The sequence below is a fragment of the Natator depressus genome, chromosome 10 (genome assembly GCF_965152275.1).
Source record: "Natator depressus isolate rNatDep1 chromosome 10, rNatDep2.hap1, whole genome shotgun sequence".
Classification (NCBI taxonomy): Eukaryota; Metazoa; Chordata; order Testudines; family Cheloniidae; genus Natator; species Natator depressus.
In genome coordinates this window covers 59,350,990-59,368,628 of record NC_134243.1, presented here as the reverse complement: position 1 = coordinate 59,368,628, position 17,639 = coordinate 59,350,990, and the positions used below count along the sequence as shown (strand labels likewise).

Sequence of the window (17,639 nt, the reverse complement as noted above, 5' to 3'; positions counted from 1 at the left end):
TGACGGTGTCCCCTGAATAGATATGTGGACACAGTTGGCAACGGGCTTTGTTGCAAGGACAGGTTCCTGGGTTAGTGTTTTTGTTGTGTGGTGTGGGGTTGCTGGTGAGTATTTGCTTCAGGTTGGGGGGGCTATCTGTAAGCAAGGACTGGCCTGCCTCCCAAGATCTGTGAGAGTGATGGGTCATCCTTCAGGATAGGTTGTAGATCCTTGATGATGCGTTTGAAAGGTTTTAGTTGAAGGCTGAAGATGATGGCGTAGTTTCTTTTGGTAAACCTCAGTGGGATCAGAGGGTAATGGCTTGTAGAAAGTGGTGTTGAAGAGCTGCCTAGCAGCCTCTTGTTCATATTAGAGACACCACTGACTATCAAGCGTTCTTACAACTACAGTACCCACCTGCTGAAGTGAAGAAACAGATTGACAGAGCCATAAGAGTACCCAGAAGTTACCTACTACAGGACAGGCCCAACAAAGAAAATAACAGAACGCCACTAGCCATCACCTTCAGCACCCAACTAAAACCTCTCCAGTGCATCATCAAGGATCTACAACCTATCCTGAAGGACGACCCATCACTCTCACAGATCTTGGGAGACAGGCCAGTCCCTGCTTACAGACAGCCCCCACAACCTGAAGCAAATACTCACCAGCAACCACACACCACACAACAAAAACACTAACCCAGGAACCTATCCTTCGCCCGTTGCCAACTGTGTACACATATCTATTCAGGGGACACCATCATAGGGCCTAATCACATCAGCCACACTATCAGAGGCTCGTTCACCTGCACATCTACCAACGTGATATATGCCATCATGTGCCAGCAATGCCCCTCTGCCATGTACACTGGCCAAACCGGACAGTCTCTACGTAAAAGAATAAATGGACACAAATCAGACATCAAGAATTATAACATTCAAAAACCAGTTGGAGAACACTTCAATCTCTTTGGTCACTCGATTACAGACCTAAAAATGGCAATTCTTCAACAAAAAAACTTCAAAAACAGACTCCAACGGGAGATTCTGAATTGGAATTAATTTGCAAACTGGACACAATTAACTTAGGCTTGAATAAAGACTGGGAGTGGATGGGTCATTACACAAAGCAAAACTATCCCCCCCACCCCACCCCCCACTGTTCCTGAGACGTTCTTGTCAACTGCTGGAAATGGCCCACCTTGATTATCACTACAAAAGGTTCCCCCCACCCCCACCCTCCTGCTGGTAATAGCTCACCTTACCAGATCACTCTTGTTACAGTGTTTATGGTAACACCCATTGTTTCATGTTCTCTGTGTACAGAAAATCTCCCCACGGTATTTTCCACTACATGCATCCGATGAAGTGAGCTGTAGCTCACAAAAGCTTATGCTCAAATAAATTTGTTAGTCTCTAAAGTGCCACAAGTACTCCTTTTCTTTTTGCAGATACAGACTAACACGGCTGCTATTCTGAAACCTGTAGAAAAGAGTAGATTCCATTGTTTCTTAGGGATAAAACATTCTCTCAACGTATTAAAATAACAGATTCAACACTAATGTAAGGTACATGCCTCTGATCAGGAGATAATATTCCCCAATGATTTGTAATGAAAAGATCACACCTACCCCTACCTTATAGTCTGCTTTAACTCCTTGCTCTCGTTGGCACTGGTAAAGGTCATCTTTCATACCATTTAGTTCATCTTCATGTGTCTTTTCTACCAATTGTTGACGTTTTTGGATCTGTATTGTACCTACAAAGGCAAAACTTTCATCTGTTAGTTTGACTCTCAGTAGTTAGAGATAGAAATGACCTATCAGGTGATGTATTTAGTTTCCTGGCAAATAAAGGAACATTCTGATATTGTATTTCACTGTATGGTACACTTGTTGTGTTCTGTTTAGTTTTATAATTGTATAGTCTTATAGTTGTTATATACCAATTCTGTTGTTTGCAGCAACAATTTCTATCACATCCGTACAAGCAACTTTGCTATACTTATGTGTTTGGATAAAAGCAAACAATTTTTTAATGCTAAACAGATGGAATGACATTAACTAGAAAATACCTATATTTAAATATAATTAACGAGAAGCTATGCAGAAAATGTTACATGTACATTTAGTGAGTGTTTTTAATAAAATGAAAAACAGCCACAATAAAAGAAATGAAACAAATCCACATTACAGATGTTTTGAAATTATAGCTTCACATTGTCAAGTAATACTATATTAATAATTACCTGGATATTTGCATGCTATTTTAACATTCATGCAAAACAAAAACCTCAAAAAAGTAAACCAAACACCCTCTACACACACAATTCTTAAACAGGTTATAAAGCAATCTGAATAGCTTCACATAGGCCCAATCTTGCAATCCTTACTTGCAAAAGCGAAGGCGACAGAATTGAGCACATGCTCATTAAATATCCACGTTCCCATCTTTCAAGTATCTGACAGATATTACTTTTTCCCCATGTTTTTCCAATACATGCCTTCACTCTACTAGCTACAAATTCACTATTAAGTAATAAAAGATTTTCTTTAGTAATTAGCATTCTCCTGCACTCCCTTTTACCTGAGTCTCAATGCACATACAAAATATAGAATTTGTGCATGTTGGCTTTGATGTTAGCTTAGTTAATAAATAAAAAGTCCAAAAGACAATATTAGGGGTTTTTTTGTTTTTGTTTTTAAATTTTCTGCATTGGATCCACTGTTCTGGAACGAAGTAACAAAGTATGCGATATTTCTGTCCAATCCAGTGGAATGCATGTAGAGTTCCTTTTTTGAAACCAAGCTCCTCCTTTCATGTTTTATTATTATTACAATTTAAAGAAATAAAGAACTATTGAGGTAATTATTGTGACATTTTAACCTCATTTAACATTCTCCCATGTCCTGATTTAAAGATAAGAGAATCCCATCTTAAACCGAGCATATACAGAATATTCCTCCTGTCCCAATATGAATTTATGAGTTCTGTTCAGAACAATTGCTTCATTCTAGGAGAAACTACAATTGCAGGAAAACTAGTTTCCCACTCTCTTGTGTTAGCTCCACTTCTCTAGAAATTATAATTCCGGTGGAGTAGATAGTAGTGACAACAAGCCACACAGAACAAGTAATAAAACAGTGAAGTAGCACAAAATCAGTCAACTTCAAACAGAGAAGTGACTATGTGGCTGGAAACAAAAGTGACCCTCTCAAACTACAATTAACCTGACATTAAAAGGATGTTGTGAAGTGCTGCTCTCCAGTCCAAATGCTTAAGTCCTAGAGAATATAAAGAGAACATCACTTCCCAGAGAAAAGGAATTCCTTGCAAAAACCTTTTCAGAGTGAGAAAAACAGTAAACATTTCCCACTCTGTGGAGGCAGAAACACTGGAGGAGTGGTTTAGTTAAACTATGTGAGCATGAGGAGCTTTCACTTTTAAAAAATGGCCTCCTTTCTGCTGGATTAGAGAAAAATATCTCATTTATGACAACTTCTCTCTAAAGCAATGGATTCAATGAGGGAAAAGTAGAAACATTTGAAAATATGGTCTTTACTATATAAATAATAATAATAATAATAAAATAATAATAATAATAGTAATTACTTTTTATCCATACATCTCAAAATGCTTTATAAAAGGTAGGTAGATATCATAAGCCCCATCTTATGGCTGGAGAAACTGAAGAGCAGTATGAAGTGACTTGCCCAAGCTCTGAAAGCAGAAGGCTGGCCCAGACTGGAAAGGAACCCAGGTTTCCACTGGACCACACTGCCTCAACCATACCAACAGACACTGTACATTTGTTTTCCAGTTAAATAGCTGAAAAGGCCTGCAAGCTCTATGCAGGAGTATTTTATATGGCTGAGTCATATAATCCTGAACATAGTAGTAATTGTGAAGCCTTGATTACACAACTATATATATTTTTTAAATCAATCTGATTGCAAGCACAGGATCCTCCAAATGGCACTCACTATTTCTTACCTTCAGGTTTACCTGAGAACAAAAAAAAAATACATTCAAGGGTAAATTAATTTTGAAAGGTTTTATGCTAAATGTTAAAATTTATTAATCTAAGTCAAATCTAATAAAAAAGATAATGTACATTCCCATTTTGAAACTGAATCAGATTATTTTAGTGCGGCATATTTTCATTACAGACTACAAATATCATACAATGAATATAAAATGAAAGTCCCCATTACTCTATTATTTATATTAATAGCACCCAAAAGCCATGACCAGGATTGGGTCTCCATTGTGCTAGGCAGATATGGAAAGCTGTTGAGCTCTGCACTTAGCTATTTTGATAAGACAGGTAGTTACCATCTATTCTGGTGTTTCTCTACTGCTCAGGTTTGAAATCAGACAGAAAAGAATCAACCTTAGACACTGTACTAAGAAGCCAGAGAGAAGCTCCTGCACTGGATTCCATCAATACACTGAGAAATTGCATTGAGAGTTATGGTACATTTTCAAGTGCTACTTAATATTTTGCCCGCCAAACAAAATGTAAAAGGCGAGAGAGATTCTGAATTGTTCAATAAAAGTATATCTAGTTCTCTCATTCAGCAACTGAGGAATCACTGGATGAAGGCCAGAAACGTCTTCCAGTATCTTGCCAGCAACAATAAGGGTTACCACAAGACTAACAATAGAAAAGTAGAGGATTAAAAAGGTGAATAAGTCCAAAATATTACTACTACTAAGCAGGGATTCTAGTTTTCCGTTACAAAAACAAATCCTCTGATCCAAAAAAAAACAAAACATAAAAATCACACTTTTTCCATGATAAAAATGAAATGCTGAACTTTAGTTTCCCTAGCCACAATATATATAGGTATCAGTTGAACACAATGTTTTATTGATATATTTACAATTTTTAAGATGACAGCTGGAGCTCCGCCGCTTCCTGGGGCTGACAGACAGGGATCTCCTCATTCTCCTAATTTCTGATTATCCTATCTGGCCCCGGTCCCAATTAGATCAGATAACTGGAGTTCCACAGCATATAATTTTATTTTTTCACAAAATGTAAAAACTAAAGATTCTCTGTAAAAATGCAAATTCTGCCTTTTTCTGTGGCAAACGGAGTTCTCGGTTCCCTGCTAATAATTTAGTGAAGTAAATGTACACGGTGCTTTATGAACAGAGCAAGACATTTCCTTTCTGCAATATCAAACAAGATAAAGCTAAAAGAAGAAAGAAGAACAGCTAATGTAAGGATAAGGTAGAGACTTCAAAGTTATATTAATATGATTTATATTTAACTTAATGGTGCCATAAGCTTGTATCATATGAGTTAAGAAAGTATTGGACAAAACATTTAGAAATCAAAGTTACTTGTTAGTACAATCTGTACTTCTGAAGGAATAATAGAAAAAACACCCATTGTGACTAAGGAGCCTATGACATGAATAAATATGTTGAATGAAAAATCTGAATCACAGTATACTGGTATGTCAAATGTACATTTTGTACACCACCTGTCAGTTATGTAATTCAACTCAAATTTCATGTACTTACCATAGAAGTGTCCAAATCCCATGCTGATTGCTATCACCAAAGCCAGTATAATGCATCTGTTCAGGCCACTACTGAATTGGCGTTTGTGTTGCTGTTCTTTGGGAGGTTCACTGTCCTGTTCATTAGGTGTCCCGCCCTCAGATTCAGAGTTGGAGACTAGCCTCTTCTTTGCACGCCGTCTCCTTAGTGTGGGACTGGATCGATTGCTTGTTTCATCACTACTTGATTCATCATCACTAGGCTGAGGTGGAAAACCTGAAAAGTGAACACAACTCTGTAACAAAAGAATAATGAAACAGCTGCAGTTTTCTGAACTATATTGGAGTTAATTAAAAATTTATCTGCCATACCCACTAAAAGTATACTTTAGCACTTAGAACTGGAGAACACAGTACATCATTTACTGCACAAACTGTCATACAGAAAAAGCTTCTTTTTTATTTAAAATGCCATATTTGATTAAAATCCCCATTTTAGGGAAACAAGCAAAGGATCAAGACACCACTGTGATAAAAACAAGCTCTGTTTCATCTTACAGCCTGACAGTTCCCAAGCCTGAGAATTCCATTTATTAGAAAGTTTTACATTCCTAGGCCAACTGTACCTTTTAAAACAAAACAATGGAATATGATTATAAAAGTTAGAAAGTGAGAAATTTCATTTCCATTCCCATTGCACAGAATGTGAAACGTGAAAAAACCTGAACTGTCAAACTTCCCTCTCTCATATATAAAAACCGCTTAATGCAAAAGATGGAACAGAAGATGCTAGAACAGAGGTCTACCCAAAAAACCCCACATGCTAGTTGATATGGTTTTATTATAGTCTCAAAAGCAATGTACGCAACCCTCTACACCCAAAGAACCATTTCATGGAAACACTTGCAGACATAGGAGTGGAACATTTAGTATATAAAAATATATGCAGATTACAAAGTACTTATTAATACAAACAGCTTTCTATACAGCAACTTTATTTAAATGTTTTCACTTACTTTGAATAGCTATCATACCTCCCTACCACAATCTTTTCACACTTCCTCAAAAAGCCACTTTTCAACCACTCCTGCACAGGAAAGGAGAAGGCTCAGCAAATGGGTCTGTGTTCTAAGGGCACATAAGGCATGGAGCCCCACAAAAATTGTTCTATCCAGCACCATGGAACCAAAACACTTGCTGCCAATCACATGTTTTACCACCAAGATTTGAGGAGACAGGATTCTTAGTGAAAGAAATGTTATCAGAGGACAGCAACAGTTTAAGTCTTTGTGCATGTATACAGTACTAGATTTTATCGTTTGTTTACTACATATGCATAAGCATAAACATTTACTGCCTCTTGCCAGAATACCACTGACAATAAGATGCAAGTATCTCTGTGGTTCTTCTCCTAGTTAAACAAACAGGTGGTTGGCATTAAGGCCACAAACATAAAAGTCTAATTAAAATATCTTTGTGGGGCCAATATGAGTCAACATATAATTTCACAGCTGTAACAACCACACAATTAAGCAAAAACATGCAAATCTCACTGAATAGACAAGAATGCCAAACAATGACAGCAATAACCAAACCAAGCATTATAATTTAAGTTTCCTCACTGAAAATAAAACCCAAATCCTAATTTTTCAGATATAAAGAGCAGGGCCAATCAGGCCCACCCAAGACAGATTACCAAATAGTAATATCTGGAATACTAAGATATACTATTTTGGACTTCCATGGAAAAGTAGCGTGTTAGATTGTGAAAGAGAATTTTCCCCTCATTTGATAATACAATCCAGTTTATATCCCTGATTGTGCAATTTTTATATGCATGGGTAGGAAAAACAGGAATTTAAATTGAATTGAATCATGTAAGCAGCTTATCCTGAAGTACAGACACTTTTAAATCAATTTAAATTTAACAAGGAAGGTCTTTTATAGAATGGATCATTTAAGTAGATATGCACTTCGACAACAGAGGAAGAGGAGAGCAAGCATTCAGAAATGGCTCAGTCAGGTGAGAAAAAGTATTTGAACTAGAATTCAGTGTGGAGCTCAGACACAAATGCATATGTTCTCTATGTACACACCTACAAAAGGAATATTTCACAAGATAATAAATGGCTAGAAAAATAATACTTAGTATTTTCAAGGTTGGTTCAGCTAGCAGAGGAAGCCTTCACATGTCGAAATTAAACTGTTCAGAGGAATAATGTATTCTTTGGCTATATCTACACAGCAACTAGAGACCCACAGCTGGCCCATGCCAGCTGACTTGGGCTCGCAGGGATCAGGCTGCAGGGCTGTTTCACTGCAGTGTAGACTTCCCAGCTCTGGCTGGAGTCCAAGCTCTGGAACCCTCCCACCTCGCAGGGTCCTAGTGCTCAGATTCCAGCCGAAGCCTGGAAGTCTACATAGCACTGAAACAGCCCCACAGCCTGATCCCTGCGAGCCCAAGTCAGCTAGCACAGGCCAGCCTCAGATGTCTAGTTTTTTGTGTAGACATACCCTTAACCAGCACGGGAAGTTCTTTGATACACTATAGAAAAAAGGTGCGAAAAAAAGACAATCAGAAAGAAAGGAGAAACAGCTATAAGACTTGAAGATATTTAAAGCACCAACAAAAGCACTTAATGGCAAATTTTCAATAGCACTACACTCAGATAAGAATGACACCTTCCTACAATAGCTAGGAGGATTCAGTATAATGCCATACTGCAAAATACCAACAGAAAGATAGTGGATATGAAAGATAAAGTGTGATCCTTAGAGGCAATCCTAAATATCATCTTCTCGTTATGATCATCAAGGCCAGATCTATATTAGAAACTTTTGACAGCACAGTAATGTCAATACTAATTTGATTTTTTGGTGACATTTCTGTACTGGCTAAAGCCCTTGTGTTTTTTACCAGCACACAAATGCTTTTGTGGCTATGCCTTATTTCACACAGGGAACCAGTATAAGCTACACTGACAAAAGTCCTTTTTTGCCAGTATAAGCCGTGTCTAAATTAGGAGGGTTTGCTAATATACCAATACTGGCAAGCATCTTCTAATATATACTTGGCCTAAGTCCCTGTCTTGGGGAAGCCAGTTGTCCTGACTGATCATAGCATAAAACTCAACCAGAGTTTAGACAAGCAAATGAAGAGTTCACACTTGGATGCTATGTACTACCATTGGAGTAAAGAAAAAAGGTAGAATTTCTTCATGCCAACTGCTAAAATTACAAATGGCTTTCCAAACAAAGCAAACATGCTCCACACACAATCAATTTAATGCACTGTACTGAAGACTTGGTTGAAATCATTTAAATGAAACATGGAAGAAAGTCTCTCTCTGACTACAGATACATTTGGACTCCAATAGCAGCCATCCAACTAACTGGTTAAGCAAATATATTAAAATACTGTTTTTAAAGTTTACTGATGCTCATTCCAAATTAAGGTACAGTCTATTTTTTGAAAAGCATATCAATCAAATAGAGCCGAATAGTTTAGCCAAGGTCTGTAATAAAGACAGGTTTTGAGCACCTGTTTGGCACATTACCACTATAACAGCAAGTCAGGTTGGCATTAATACTTTAAAAGCACTCCATGCTAGGCACAAGCAGTCAACTTTATACAAGCTGATCAAATTTAGTCACACCACCTTGGAAAGGAAGGCTGCCAGACACATGCTCTTTCAGGTCATCACCCCATCCCCTTACACATTCTGGAATCTTCCTCAGCTTCTCCCACCAACCTTCTTTTGTATATTAAAACAGAAGAAAGATTTTAGAATTTATCCATAAATGGAAAAATCAAGATAACAGAAAATAAAATCAGATAATGTGGAAGATTTTAAAAAGTTGATGACACTTTTATTAATAACAGTCACAAATGGGTCAGATTCTGACTCTGGGCTGTTTGTCAATCTTTTGATGCATATGGACATTTATAAACACAAAGATATGGCGTATATGTACCTACTCAATACACACTCTGCTCCCAAGTTAAAGCAATGCTTTTGAAAGTCGTTCTTTCTCGTATATTGTTTTCCAAATTACAGCTTAATACTAAAAAGGGGATACAGCTTGGAATAGGGTTGCCAAGCATCTGGTTTTTGACCAGAATGCCTGGTCAAAAAGGGATCCTGGTGGCTCCGGTCAGCACCGCTGACCAGACCACTAAAATCTGGTCGGCAGCACAGTGGGGCCAAGGCACACTCCCTGCCTGCCCTGGCTCCACACGGCTCCCAGAAGCAGCCAGCATGTCCAGCCCGTAGGCACAGGGGCGGCTACGGGGGCTCCACACACTGCCCCCACCTCAAGTGCCAGCTCTGCAGCTTCCACTGGCTGGGAACCCACATCCCCAACCAGAGCCCACACCACCCCTCTACATCCCAACCCCCTACCCCAGCCCTGAGCCCCTTCCCACACTCCAAACCCCTCATCCCGTCCCAGCCCAAAGCCCCTCCGCACCCTGAACCCCTCATTTCTGCCCCCCCACGCCCCCAGCCAGAGCCCTCACCCGCTCCTACACCCCAGCCCCCTGCCCCAGCCTGGTGAAAAGTGAGTGAGGGTGGGGAAGAGCAAGCGACGGAGGGAGGGGGGATGGAGTGAGCCGGGGCAAGGCCTCGGAGAAGGGGTGGGGCAGAGCAAGGGTGTTCAGTTTTGTGTGATTAGAAAGTTGGCAACCCTAACTTGGAAACAGTATAAATGTGTGTTACGAAAGGGAACGAGTAAGAGAAGAGGCAGTAAGAGAACACAATACAAGTAAGCAGGATAATGGAGCAAGGAGGAGGAAGCACATGAAACTAGAGAAAAAGGTAATAAGGGAGAAAACAAATGTAAAAAAAACTTCTAACTTCACTGTAGTTTCATACCCTTCTTCCTACATATCATGCTGTCTGACACTTGTATAAATTAGTAAGAGCTTCGACTCTACAAGATATTATACATAGTGCTAAAGTATAAGGGGCAAAAGAGTCCATTTGTGGCATGACATTGTTATTAGTCTTCTATGCCCCAAACATCAACGTACGATACTTAATTGGTTACTGAGATATAATTCCAGCTATCTCAGAGATCTGGCAAATCAACACATTTCCAAAAGGGAATATAAAAGATTTCTAAGTAAGAAATCTGAAGCATGAAAGTTAAAAAAAAAAAAAAAAAATCATGTAAATCCTCTAAAACATATCAGTAATATATTTTGTATTTTAGCCAGCATGCATTTCACATTCCTATAAATCAGGGGTAGGCAAACTTTTTGGCCCGAGGGCCACATATGGGCGGGGAATTGCATGCAGGGCCATGAATGTAGGGCTGGGGCAGGGGGTTGGGATGCCTGAGGGGGCTCAGGGCAAGGGGCTGGGGTGGAGGAGGGGGTGCGGAGTGTGGCAGGCAGCACAGGGCAGGGGGTTGAGGTGCAGGAGGGGTGCAGGGTGTGGCGGGGGCTCAGGGCAGGGTGTTGGGGTGCAGCAGGGGCTCAGAGAAGGGGATTAGGGTGCAGGAGAGGTGTGGCAGGGGGCTCAGGGCAGGGGGCGGGGTGTGGGCTTCAACCTGGCGCCACTTACCTGGATGGCAGCTCCGGGATGGCAGCAGTGTGCAGAGGGGCCAGAGAAGACTCCTTGCCTGCCCTGGCCCCGCGCCACTCCCAGAAGCGGCCGGCACCACGTCCCTGTGGTCCCTGGGGGAGGAGGGTGGGGCACAGGGCTCCGTACGCTGCCCTCGCCTGCGGGTACCTCCACCAAAGCTCCCACTGGCCGTGGTTCCCCGTTCCCAGCCAATGGGAGCTACGGGGGGTGGTGCCCGCAGGCAAGGGCAGCGCACAGAGCTCTCTGTCCCCTCCCGCCCAGGGGCCACAGGGATGTGGTGCCGGCCACTTCCCGGAGCGCTGCAGGGCCCATGGCGCCACAGGGTGGCAATCCCACGGGCCGGATCCAAAGCCCTGACAGGCCGGATGCAGCCCGTGGGCCGTAGTCTGCCCATCCCTGCTATAAATGCTTCCAATTTAGCACTACTTTTGAAAAGTACCATAAAACTTATGCTAGCGCAAAGTTTGAGAGGTAAGGCATCAAGAGTATGAAATCTTCAGATATTTGGGATATGTTTTCATATAGACTGAAAAGTTTCTCAAAGAGAACTACACAAGCAGGAAATAAGGCTCACATAATTTAGTTACTAAAGGAGATCCCAGCCCCGCCCTTTTTTTGTACCATTTGTACATAGTTCCTTAGCAGTTAACTACTCTTACCAGTTTCTGGTTGACAGAATGTGTATTGGCTGCTGGAGGAAGAACCCATGTTAAAATCATCTGAACCTTGAGCTTCCTCATCAACAACTGCAGCTTCTTCCTGCGTTCCAATTTCTTCTACTTTAGGTGTTTCAAGGGTAACAATGTCAGAATCATCACTATTAGCCCCAATACAGGAACCATGATCAGGCAATTTCTCTTTCTTTGCCTAAAAAAAAATCAGTAATATAAAAACAGGTTATTCAAACTGACAAAGAGAAAGTAGAACATTTTAAAAACAGAAAGTAGTTAATGCTTTAGGAGCAAAAGAGGAACAACAACATCTTATTTTTGCGTCTTAAAAATATTCTTTGAGCTGTACAATATATGATATACCTCAGGAACTGCCTGGGTTTCCTCCAAGGCAGCAGGAGAAGTTTCTACCATTGACACCACATCATCTTTGCTGCATTCAGCTGTAGTACAAAGAAATCTTCAATTAATGTGGGATTAAAAACATGGACTCCCACTTTTCTTCAGTAATATCAAACAATTTCAAAAGTCAAATCATTCCTGAATAAACATTCTTCAAATGTATTAAACTTCATTGTTTAACATCCCTCTAAGAAACATCAGAATCCAAATACTTTATAACTAGGATATGATGATGTGAGGATGCTTTTATTTAGACACTCATTGCATCGATCATACTAGAAGAAACGTACATCCTTAACATACTCTTAAATTAAATTCAACACTATGTCCTCAGTTATCCAGACATTATGATGGAACATTGATAAATCTGGATAATCCAAGGACTTTTCAAGATATTGACGGACCTGACCATGCTTTGGATAATGGATTCCTAGACATTACATCAAAATTTTATTATATTTTACCATCTGGGGTTTTGCATTAACTGCGTGAATCATCTCACTGTTAAACCCATTTAATAAAACTTACCACGAATGGTCTTAGCTTCACAATACAAATTGGAAAAAATATTTATCCTATTCAACCTATTTATAAAAAGATTAAGTAGGGTACATATAGTTTTTTCCGATTTATATTATGAAGCTAACTTCAAAAAACATGCAAGCCCAAATTCATGCACCCAATCTAGATGTGCAAATACATGCATACAAGTTGAGGTTTGCACTTGCTTTATATATGTGGAAACCCAGACACACATATGAATTGGGATAGAGTTTTTAAAATTGGGCATTCACAAATGTGCATGCACATTTTGGAAGATCTGCCCTATTATCTTGTAGATTGCTTCCACTGAGAGGCAGAGAGGTCCAGTGGACAAAGCACTGAACTGGGACTCAGCAGGTCTGTGTTCCATTTCCAATTCTGCCAATGGTCTGCTGCATGACCTTAAGTAAGTCACTTCACCTTTCTGTGCCTCTGTTTCCCTTCCCATTGTATGTCTGACAAGGCATCATCTATTTATATGGTAAGCTTCTTGGGACAGGGATTGTATTCTATCACAATTGGCCCCAATCTTGTTTGGGCCCTCGAGGCACTACCGTAACAACAAACTAAGACCACCACCAATTTGTGAAAAGTATTTAGCAAATTATTAAGTATCGCTCAAAGAGATTTCTACTGATAGTTTAACTGGTCTTAATTTCTGGATGACAGAGCATGTATTGGCTGCTAGAGAAAGATCTCATGGTAAAGGCCTCAGAATGCTAAGCTTCCTCATTAACATATATTTGAACATGCACAAACTGCAACTTTGCAAATCCTGTATTTTAAGATTCGGCTGGCACTTCCAACTCTACTCCTTGTCACAGAGACAGTGGATTCCCTAACTGAAGTCCCTGCACTCCTCCCATACTACTCACATAGTTCCCATAAGCCTCATTCAATCCCTATAGCTGCACTTCATGCTTATAGGCCCTCACATGGGCACACACCCCTTATCAGCTCCCTTGCAGCAGTACCATTAGGGGTCTTTGAAGCACTGATGCCTCAGTGCAGAAATACTGTGCTCTCTTAGTGTACCAGGTAGCAGAGCCACAGAGGGTGGAAAACAAAATGGGACATGGATAAGCAAAGAGGGAGAGCTCCAATTTGACAAACTCCCTATTGTTTGTCAGAGCACAGCTTCTCTCCTGTCCCTTTTGAGATCCTCAGGAGATGAAAATATGGGGGGCTATGCAGAGGGCATATAGGGGAAATGGGGTTGTGCTGGAAAGCTTCTAAGGAGAAGGCGACCATTATATATCTGAGCTGAACCATCACCTTCAAGGGCCCTCCCATGCTGTTGCTGCCATGGATAGCATCCCCTCAATACTCAACTCTCTTCTGATGCCCCTCATAGCTCACAGCACCCCTTGCCATATCACGGCTGTCCAGCCTAGCTCCTCAAAGTCAGGGACTGGGGAGGTATACACAAGGAGTTGATCGGTGGATTCAGGGAGACAGCCTCAACTGCAGAGAAACAGCAGCTACTGGAATTTAACAGCTCCATTCTTTGTCTTTGCGGAGCTCAATTTTAGTTATGATAATAACTACATTTCACAGTATGATTTGAAAACTGTCTTATCCCCAAGATGGTAGACTGTTTAGGATAGAGAAATTTGAAGTTTCAAGGGATTGTGGTGGTTTGAGTATAAAACAAAGAGTCAGTCTGAAAAAATGTGAGACTCAGTAAAAAGTTTCAAAAAGGGCTCATTTCCAATTGTTACCTCTGGTAAACTTAATAAATCTTTGATAAAAAATATTATGGAAAACTCAATTGCTCTAGAAAGAGAGAAAGTATTAAATGTTGATACAAAATTCAATAATTAAAGTATAAAATGGAAGGACTTTCATTCTGCTTTAAGCACAAATCTCAATGCAATCTTAACACAGAGCCACTGAGGCACCTCTATACTACCAATTAGTTGAAGTTTATTTAACTAGTGATGACGCACAGTGACAGCTCAGATTTATGGTAAGTATGATAAGGGTGGGCAACTGTGTGTGTTGTGCTGGCAGATTTTGTGTTGACTTGTGAGAGTGGCTAATGAAAGTGTTTACTGCTTTGAGGGACTAAATGTGTTTAGGATTATTATGTGTGCTGGTTGTGTTTTACTGGAATATTTGTGTATGCCGATTGTGTTGCATCTGGGGGTTTAGCAGGGGTTATTGTGTGTGATAACTGTGTTGTAGCATGCGTGGTTGTGTTGAGTTGCATCGGGGGGATGCTGGGAGATCTGTGTTAATTTGTGTGGGTGGCAAATGAGGGATGTATGCTACAGCGAGGGGTTGTTTGTGTTTCGGATTATTGTGTGTGCTGACTGTGCGGTTGTGTTGATTTCTGTCTGGAGGGTTGTATTGGGGGATTTTGTGTTGTTTTGTGCAGGTGAAAAATAAGGGGTGGTTGTGTGGATTTGTGCATGTGGAGGATTGTGCTTGCAGACTGTGTGTTTTGCATGGGCTGCGCTTGGAGATTTGTGCTGACTTGTGTAGGTGGTCAATGAGGGTATGAGCTGCGGTGAGGGGTTCTGTGCGTTTGCAATTATTGTGTGTGCCGGTTGTATTGTTGTGTGGGTGGTTATGTTGATTTTTGTTTCAGGATGGTTCTGGGAGATTTGTAAGGGTGTCAGATGGGTGCATGGGTGTGGCAGCCTGGCCAAGTAATCCACCATCTGTGCAGTCACCCTCATACAAACAATGAAATTAGCAAGCAAATTAGTTGCAGAGGAAGGGTGGTGATTGTTTGAGTCACCTCTGATATCACAATGGTCTACTCTAGGTCTCTTGGCATGGCATAGATACATGCCTTCTGTAGCTGTACACTGAACAGATGTAATTTATAAAGTCAAATTGGCTCAGAACTTAAAAATTGGATGTTACTAGTTCACAAAACCCAATGATGATTCAGCATGGGAATATGCTGAACAAAAAGAAAAAACGAGGAGTCCTTGTGACACCTAAGAGACTAACAAATTTATTTGGGCATAAGCTTTCGTGGAATATAACCCACTTCATCAGATGCATGGAGTGGCCAATATAGTAAGCAGGTATAAATATACAGCACATGAAAAGATGGAAGTTGCCTTAGCAAGTGGGGTGTCAGTGCTAACGAGGCCAATTCAATTAGGGTGAATGTGGCCCATTCCCAACAGTTGACAAGAAGGGGTAGCTCTCAACTATCCCTGTAGCTGCTCCCAATGCTTCACAGTGACTCCACAGATATTTTAGGCTTCAAAGTGACATAGTGACATTACTGAATTCTTATTTTAGATATAATTCACATTTGCTTCTAAATTATCCTGATTTGGCATATGACATAACTAAGGAATTTTAATTAAATCATGAATTCTGTATCAGTAATTATATTGCTATCTTCCAACTATACAAATAGGTACTCTTCGTTAACATGCCTGAAGTAATGATTCAGTAATATGAGCCATACTAATTATTTCACTCCCATATACACATTAAGAAGGAATATATTTGTAATGCTAGTTACTGAAAGTTGTCCACAACACTGATAAAGTAGTAATGCGACAGAGGCCTATACAATGTACTGTTTTTATTAAGGTGTACATATAGAATATCTTGGACAAAACTAATCGCTACAACAGAAGTCTTGCATATTTTGTAGAATAGCTCTGCTTTTAATATCTTACCTCTCAAATCAAATGGTTGCTCTTCTTCCTCCACCAAAGTAGCATATTCTTCTGAAGCAAACTCAAGATTACTATTTGTTCCTCCATTTTCAGAGGTCACTGTCTCTATATCAGACCCCTGCAGAATAGAAAGCTTTACATTATATTTGCTGAAATTACAACCTTTTTATTCTAAAGTACTTGAAAAGAGTTACAGAAAAAACAACATGAATAACAATAATGAACAAAAATAACAGACCAAATTGAAAACTGGTAATCTCTAAAACTAAACAAAGTAGGGCTGTCAAGCGATTAAAAATATTAATCATGATTACTCACACTGTTAAACAATAATAGAATACCATTTATTTAAATATTTTTGGATGTTTTCTACATTTTCAAATATATTGATTTCAATTACAACACAGAATACAAAGTGTACAATGCTAATACAAGTACTGTAGTGCAATCTCTTTATCATGAAAGTTGAATTTACAAATGTAGAATTATGTACAAAAATAACTGCATTCAAAAATAAAACAATGTAAAATTTTAGAGCTTGCAAGTCCACTCACTCCTACTTCTTGTTCAGCCAATCGCTCAGACAAACAAGTTTATTTACATTTGCAAGAGATAATGCTGCCTGTTTCTTGTTTACAATGTCACTTGAAAGTAAGAAGAGGCGTTCACATGGCACTGTTATAGCCAGCCTCGCAAGATATTTATGTGGCAGATGCACTAAAGATTCGTATGTCCCTTCATGCTTCAACCACCATTCCAGGGGACATGCATCCATGCATGATGGGTTCTGCTCGATAACAATCCAAAGCAGTGCGGCCTGACACTTATTCATTTTCATTATCTGAGTCAGATGCCACCAGCAGAAGGTTGATTTTCTTTTTTGGTGGTTTAGGTTCTGTAGTTTCCACATGGGAGTGTTGCTCTTTTAAGACATCTGAAAGCATGCTCCACACCTCATCCCTCTCAGATTTCGGAAGGCACTTCAGATTATTAAACATTGGGTTGAGTGCTGTAGCTATCTTTAGAAATCTCACATTGGTACCTTCTGTGCGTATTGTGAAATCTGCAGTGAAAGTGTTCTTAAAATGAACAACAACATGTGCTGGGTCATAATCTGAGACTGCTATAACATGAAATAGATGGCAGAATGCAGGTAAAACAGAGCGGGGGCCATACAATTCTCCCCCAAGGAGTTCAGTCCCAAATTTAATTAACGCATTATTTTTTTAACGAGCATCATCATCATGTCCTCTGGAATGGTGGCTGAAGCATGAAGGAGCATATGAAT

General features: G+C 39.9%; 1 protein-coding gene across 2 annotated transcripts in view; it reads right to left on the bottom strand.

The window, feature by feature from the left end:
• The window catches only part of CCPG1 (cell cycle progression 1), a 56,393-nt gene that overhangs the window by 7,876 nt on the left and 30,878 nt on the right, over positions 1-17,639 (bottom strand). For both annotated transcript variants that reach the window (XM_074966303.1, XM_074966302.1), the window contains exons 3-7: positions 16,352-16,469; positions 12,117-12,196; positions 11,742-11,949; positions 5,517-5,771; positions 1,619-1,740 (exon numbers count right to left, since the gene is read on the bottom strand). In XM_074966303.1, coding sequence (XP_074822404.1) covers positions 1,619-1,740; positions 5,517-5,771; positions 11,742-11,949; positions 12,117-12,196; positions 16,352-16,469 — 783 coding nt within the window. The remainder of the gene's footprint in view (positions 1-1,618; positions 1,741-5,516; positions 5,772-11,741; positions 11,950-12,116; positions 12,197-16,351; positions 16,470-17,639) is intronic.